Below are 7777 nucleotides of genomic sequence, written 5' to 3'. Positions count from 1 at the left end.
TGTAATGATTAAAACCCCCCACAAATATTACATTACATGTAATGGAAATGAAGAAGCTAGCAGAGGGCTGGCCACTAAATTAGTAATTAGTTTGATTCTGGTGTAATCCTACTGGTTTAGGATTGCTTGTTGATTAAGTTCATGTTAAGATATTTGGGGAATAAGGATTTCTTGGTCATCAAGTTATAAAGTGGGCTCTCTCTTGATTTTTCTCTCTAATCTTGTGTTATTCTCTCCACTTTTTATAAGGTTATTGAGGCCTTTTAAATAGACTAATATTAGAATTCTAATAGGACTATAATATTTCAGATGCTAAGAGAGTTTAATTGAGAAAAGTAACATTGCTAAGAGTCTAATATAACTAGTTTAAGTTTGGAATTTGTTGCATCGTCGTGACATCCCAGGCTCCTTGTCATGTCACCTCTGCTTTACTTCTGTTTTGAACATTGTCGTGTCGTCGTTACGCCGCTTGATTCCTTATCACAACGTTGTCTTTACTTTAACTCTGATTTAATAAAAAAATACAAGATATTCTACAGTTTATAGTGAACTTTTCTCTCATACATGAATGTAGGCAACCAAAGTCGGATCATATTAAATAACATCTCTTGGGTATGTAATACATTCAACATCATTTTTTTAAGACATTAAACTCTAAGTTGAAAAGCGTGATTAGTGGTAAAGATTATTTATTAGCTAAGCACTTAGGACAAGCTTAACATTACTTTTAAGAAGCACTTTTTAGACAGACATTTTGAGATAAAAACATTGTTAAACAAGATTTTTATTTTGTGAAAAAAGTGCTTCCCAAATCCCAAAAATTGACCCAAAAATGTTTATTAGAAACAATGATAAACTCAACCTTAAAAGGGGTCATAGCATCACCATTAAAATAGCAAATGGTGAGATTCCCTTGCCTTTTGTTTTTGTTTTTATCCTTATTCCCCTTAGCTACGCGAACTTACACATTAATATAATGTTAACTAAAAAAGAGGGAGGTAAAGGGCCTTTATCTTCAATGATCATTTCACTTTGGTTCATTTCCACAACTGTCGCTGTTGATACAGCTAGCACTAAAAAAATGAAAGTGAGAAGAAAGTTGTCACAAACTGCAAATCATCACCTTTTAGAATGAACAAAAAAGAAAGCATAAAAAGGTGGTTAGGTAATTGGGCTATGCGGAAAATGATACAAAATTTCTGGCTTTTCATTGAAGGAGATGATGGAGTAAAAGATGCGCTAATTTGTTATCATATCAGTAATACAATAATGTCTAAAACTCACCACTTGCTGCCATTTGTGACTTTATAATTAACTGAGTATATAATATAAGCTAATTCGCATTCTCTTCAATCATGGACGATGAATGAAAGGAATACTACTAATTATGATTAACAAGGATTAATTAATTAAATAATTACTACTGATTACTATAGTACTGTGTTCATCTTTATCAGCATGAACTGAAAAGTTGTCAAGTAACACTAATGGGTCTAATAAGGAGAGTTGTTGTTGTTGGGGATGACTTGTTTTCTTCTAAAGCCGGCCTTGGGGCGGCAAGTGTAAGCTCCAAATCAGGCGCCACATTTGTCTGCGAATTACTGCAATCAACAGGCATGGGATGACGATGATGCAAATCGAGTTGAGGGATTTTAGTAAGACTAGGTGGTCCACCCATGCTATTGCTTCTAACCTGCCATGGTTTTGGAACAAGAAATTAATCTCAAACAGATGGTTTCATTTAATACCATGGAATTGAAGAAAGAAGGTACCATGTCAAACAGGCTGGAACGTCGGTTCTTCTTGTTGAGAGTTGCCTGTCGAAGAAAATACTTTTGAGCATGGCTTGCAACTTGGGTTGGAGTCCTTGTTGTCACAAAGTTTCTAGAGATGCCTCTCCAGTCTCCTTTCCCTAGCTTCTCCAGCCCTATTAGAAAGATTCTGTGTTCCTCTTCTGTCCATGGAACTCCTGAAATTTTACATATATATATATATATACACAAACCATATCACCTCACTAGTAGGACAGAATCTTATCAAACAGAATATAAGAAGCGTATATATGCTTTCTTTTCATCACATGTAAACAATTGATATGGAAGGTACCTTTTTTTCTGTCAGGAGATCGGCCCATGAGACCATCAGATAGATAACCAATGGAAGTTTTATCAGAATTTTCATCGACGGAAACTCTAGAAGATGACAAAGAAGAGGGAGAGGGAGAGGGAGAGGGAGAGGGAGAGGAAGACAAGCAATCCATGCTGAAACTCTTCTTCATCATAAGATTGGAAACTACAGAAGGTGAAGATACATCCAGTTGTAGTTGAAAACCGAAAAGCCTAAGACCTGATCCCATTCCTGCAGCAGATCTGAAAGTGGTGCAGGTCCTTGAATTATGACCTATGTTTCCACAATGTGAGCACTTCCTGCCCATTTCCTTCCTGACAAAGCTTTCACCCAATCCTCAGACCAACAACCCTCTGATAACAAACTCAATGAGCGAAATAGAAAGAAAGAGAAAAATTATAGCCGATATGTTGGTTTGGTGGTACATATGATGATGGATTTAAGGTGGGGTTGATGAAAATGGAGGCATACCTAGAGCACATGATTGGATAGACTTTCTTTATTGTTATTATTTGTTGGATATTTCTCCAACTTGCCTTCTAAATAAAACAAAAACAAAACCATTTCCTTTATCTTCCTATTATACTATTTCATGTTTCCGTCAATGTATTATCTCTGCCTCAACATTTCATCGACAAAAATATTATAATGACAGCCCCTCATTCTATACATACTCGTATACGTATAATAATTGCTGACACAGACAAAAATTAGTATCTACTCTATTCAATCTTGTTTATTTATAAAAACTAACAAGAACAAAATAGGATAAAATATTAATCAAGGGAGAGAGAAGATCCTCCAATAGAATGGAGGTGGCCGGTGAGGGATAAGAAATGTCAGAGAAAATCTCATCTTTCAAAGTTTTAGGTTGATCAACGACCAACATATACCAATCACCTTGAGGCTATGTTGGTAAGGTAGAAGTATTGAGATTTTGAATGTATGTTTTAATCTATTGTGCTTTATGATTCTATTTCTCATTTATTCATTCTAATTGTTTATGGAAGATTTTATTTTTTTTTTGAGAATTTCTGTAAAAGTGAATCATGTTTGTCAAAGGCAATGGAAAATAAATATGATAAGATTAAATTAAAACCTATTTTAAGATGTTTTGGATATTTTTTATGTTCATTTTAAGCTTCATACCTAAGGTTCATGATTATTCCTCTCAATAATATTATCTCCAAAGTTGACTCATGTTAGAGTTGTGTAACCCAAATTCCTATTAAATAAAATAATAGATTGCTTGTAAGTCAAGTTAAACAAAAATTATTTTTTTCTAGAAGATTTAGTATTTATTAGTATAATATATTTAGCATTGATTAGCACAATTTATTTGACCTACGAAATTAGTTTATAAATAGGCTTTTACAACCTTAGAAAACACACATATTAAAATATTAGAACTCATAACACTTTTAGAAAATTTTGTGTTTACGTTTTGAGGTTTTTTGTTTTCAGGTTTCGGGGTTTAGTTTTTATCTCCATCTTTTGTACTCTTTTTTTTTTGTCATCATAGTAAAATTATATTTGCCTGTAATTTTTTATTTTCTTTAGAGGGATTTTTCACGTTAAATTTTTGTGTTTAATTTCTCAATTTCTTCTATTATTTTACTTTTTCGTTGCTTAATCGGGTCGATCCCCAACAACTCTTTTTAAAATTTTACTTTCTTTTGATGTTTGTGTTCCTTATTTTACCAAATTAAATTTTGGGAAAACACTATGAATTTTTCATAAGTCAAAACATAGAAAAAGAATATTTGAAACTTTCATAATACAATAAATTTTCTTTTTTTTCTTTATAAAAATTTTAAAATTATACATGAATTTTAATTTGATATTCAATTTAATATATAAATTTTGATTGTGGTTCAAATATATACATAACATTTTCATTTTAATTTAATTATATCATTTAAAGAAATAAATACATCAAATTATTCTATATTGGATAAATATAATTATTAGTATATGCAATATATAAACATAAAATGATATTATATCAATAATTGTATTAATAATTTATGAGAATTGAATCAAATTAAAATTTCATGTATAAAATTATATAAAATCTAAATTCATATATAGAATTACACATTAAACTAAAATTTACAAATAATTTTGAATTTTTTTTAAATAGTTATTGTCATTTATTTTGGATTGATTCAATTAATTGAGAGTTGAAAGTTGAAATTCCTTCAAATTGTCTAGCAGTCGTGCTTATTGGTTGATCCAACAGTCTCATGATTATTCTAAAAGAAATTAAATTAATTAATAGTCTTATAGTTGGCTAAATTTGAAGAATATGTCAAATTTTTTTAATTAGGCCTTTAGGCCGTTTTTAATTTTATTTAGAAAAGTAGGTAGTTTTTGGAGAAGTGGGTAAAAGCATGTCCAGCTAGGTGCACTTTCTCTTTAAGTTATAAAATTTGACTTTAATATAATTAATTTTTTTGGTTGGATGATTAAATGTTGGTTGTTTTGTCCTTGAGTCTCAAGTTTGATTCTTCTCCGACTCATATTTGTATTTTTTATTTCATGTTGTTTTAAGTTTCTTCTTCTTCTTCTTTTAATGAATGTTTTTAACCTATTAGCTTTCTTAGTTAAATGGTTAAATAATAATGATTTCATCCTTGAGACCCAAACTCAATTCCTCTTTTCTAAACACATTTTTAATTTTTATTTCATATTGTTTCAAGTTGTTTTTTATTTTTAATTAATAAATATATTGTTTTCAGATTTTTTTATTTTAATTCATCTTTTTAATTAATAAATATTTTATTCATAAAATCAAATAATTATTACAAATATGATTATTTTTAGTAAATATAATTTTTATGTGTAATATTTATTTTTCAATCCATACCATGAGTGTAGTAAATATTTTTGTATGTGTATTTAAAATATTTCACATATAAACATAATGATATTTCAAATAATTAATTGAAATATTTCACATATAAAAATATTTGAAATATCATACTCACAATGTAGATGAAAAAATAATGATATTTGAAATATTTTACATATAAAAATAATAATTATATTCGAAATAATCATTTCATTGAAATCACCATACCCAAAATTTATGTGGAGAAATAAATATTTGATATATAAATATTATATATAAAGAAAAATATATCAAAAAATTAGTTGATGTTTATATTATATATAAAGGAGTTATTAATTTCAAATATTTTTAAAATCATTATGTAAAATATATATTTTTATTATATAATTACATATTTATTATTTGATTTTATGAATAAAAGAGTTATTAATTAAAAAGATGAATTAAAATAAAAAATTGAAAATAATATATTTATTAATTAAAAAAAACTTAAAAACGACCTATTTCCCTCAATAAAATTAAAAACGAGCTAAAGTCTAATTAAAAAAAATTGGCATATAACCCTTATTTAGCCCTCATGGTCACATTTCTTTTTACTCATGGTCACATTTCTTTTTACTAGTATGTGGGTGAAAAGAAATATGTTTTTTTTAAATATAATAATATTTACTATTTTTTATATTTTAAAAGAAAAAATTAAAATTATTTTTTACTGTAATTTTTATTATTATAGATAAAAATAAACCAATATTATTCTGAAATCTAATAGCAAAAATATTTATATATCTTAATACGAGAGCTTGAGTTTAATCTTTAGTAAAAAATATCATAGTTGATAGTTATTTCAAATTAAATAATATATTTATCCTTATTTAATAAGCAATTAAAATTTTATTTTTATTTATAATTTCACTACTTAGTGATGTCATGATGATATAGATTATTTAATTATATTTTTAATTAATTTTAAAGAAAAAACAAGCATCACCTACCTTAATTACTGTCAAAAAAATTAATTAATATTTTCCTAAAAAAGTCTCACCTAATTATTCTTACTTTAAAAAAAATTAAAACTATGGTTCAATGAAACTGGCAGCAGACAGGAAAAAAGAAAACAGGACAATCTCACTTTATATCTGTAATATTTAAAATTTGATCAATATTTTAGTGTGCAAATTGCAGCCATATACTTTGGCAAAGATACCATTTGGCACTAATGGGATGGAAAGGGAAAGAATAGTATATTCCCTTTCCCATTTAAGTAAAGCTACCTATGTTATTAATTAATTAACACTTTGATGCGATATCATGAATTTTATTTGAGAATGTTGATAAAATTTTTATATTAAAAAGGTTTTGGTTAAATTATAAATATTTGAGAAGGAAAAATATGTAACTTTTTATTTAATTAAATGTTAAAAAACCTTAAATCGAAAGGACATTGACTCTTCTTGGATAAAATTAATTTTTTACTCTCTCAAAATTATAAATACCAATCTATCTCCTAATCAAAATTATCTAATTTCATCCCTAAAGATAATATATCTACAAAATACATTATAATTTCAAATACAAATATAAAAAATCACTTAGCAAAATCAAATTATTATAACACAAATAGATTGTCGTCACTAAATAGAATCAAATTATTATAGAACAAACGGACCAAAAATTGATACAACCAAGACTAAAATTAAATAACTAGATTAAAACTCCCATACATGATAGAACTCAAAACTCTATACATATAAATATGTATGATAGATCTTGAACCTAAAAACTTAAAACCCCAAACTAGTTTTGACATTTATAAAGTTATAGGAAAACCCCATTATATAAAATATTGGGCAGATATCTTAGCCAACTATCACTTGTCTATTATATGATGGACCAAATTGTTTTAAGTAATAAATGGGTAACATCAATAGACCAAGTTGAAGAATTTATTAGCCCTCTCTCCAATTAAATATTTCCAAATACACTTATTTGGCATTATCATAAAATGGAATCTCTCTCCTCGTAAAAGATATGATAATATTTCTAATCTTGTTTGACTACACATTAAATAACTTCTTATAGCAAGTGCATAATGTTATGATAACTGTGACTGATCAATAATTAATTTTATTTGATTGGATTGTTTTGCATTTAATTTAATTTTATTATTCGTTTATAACGAATGAGACCACACTGCTGCCTAAGTCTATATTAAACTAAGAAATTTAATAGGTGCCGAAGTTACTCTATTTTAGAGTCGAGTTAAAAATGGTTACAATTTTCTGTTAATTCCTCTATATAGATTGTTAAAAATTAAATCTTTATCACTTTTTTTATTTTAAAAATTTTAGTTTAATCATAATGTTGTTAGTAGTTTCTGTCAAAATTTTTTTATTTAACATATTTACTTTCTATCAATCATAAGTTATGTGATATGAGAATAACCTAATCAAAATTGCAAATCGACAAATTTTGACAAAAAAGATTTATAATTTTAATGATTGGGCTAATTTTTAAAGAAAAAATGACTTAATTCTTTAACTTCTTAAGTACATGGATTAAATCTCAAATTATGTCAACGCCATATTTTAACCCTAAAAAGCTTGTAAATTTCAGTAAGTTATTTGCAAGTTTCGCCCACAACTTACATTGAATTTATAGATTACCCACCAAAGAATGATTCCTGATAATGAGAATTAAATTTAAACTTACTTATAATGATAATTAGATTTAAACCTTATGTCTGTAACGGATTATTTAATCTTTATTATTTAAACCAATCTCATTAATAATATATAT

At 27.0% G+C, this 7777-nt stretch overlaps 1 protein-coding gene across 1 annotated transcript; it reads right to left on the bottom strand.

Moving 5' to 3' along the window:
• Positions 1-1186: 1186 nt before the first annotated feature.
• Positions 1187-2758, bottom strand: LOC107901127 (transcription factor MYBS3). The gene is made up of 3 exons (XM_016827007.2): positions 2107-2758; positions 1773-1969; positions 1187-1693 (listed from the first exon to the last, which is right to left on the bottom strand). Exons 1-3 carry the CDS (start codon positions 2432-2434, stop codon positions 1475-1477), a joined length of 744 nt encoding a protein of 247 aa, XP_016682496.1. The 5' UTR covers positions 2435-2758; the 3' UTR covers positions 1187-1474.
• Positions 2759-7777: the final 5019 nt, after the last annotated feature.

The sequence above is a fragment of the Gossypium hirsutum genome, chromosome D06 (genome assembly GCF_007990345.1).
Source record: "Gossypium hirsutum isolate 1008001.06 chromosome D06, Gossypium_hirsutum_v2.1, whole genome shotgun sequence".
NCBI classification, from domain to species: Eukaryota; Viridiplantae; Streptophyta; class Magnoliopsida; order Malvales; family Malvaceae; genus Gossypium; species Gossypium hirsutum.
The sequence above is the reverse complement of the archived record's forward strand: the minus strand, read 5'-3'. Positions and strand labels throughout refer to the sequence as shown.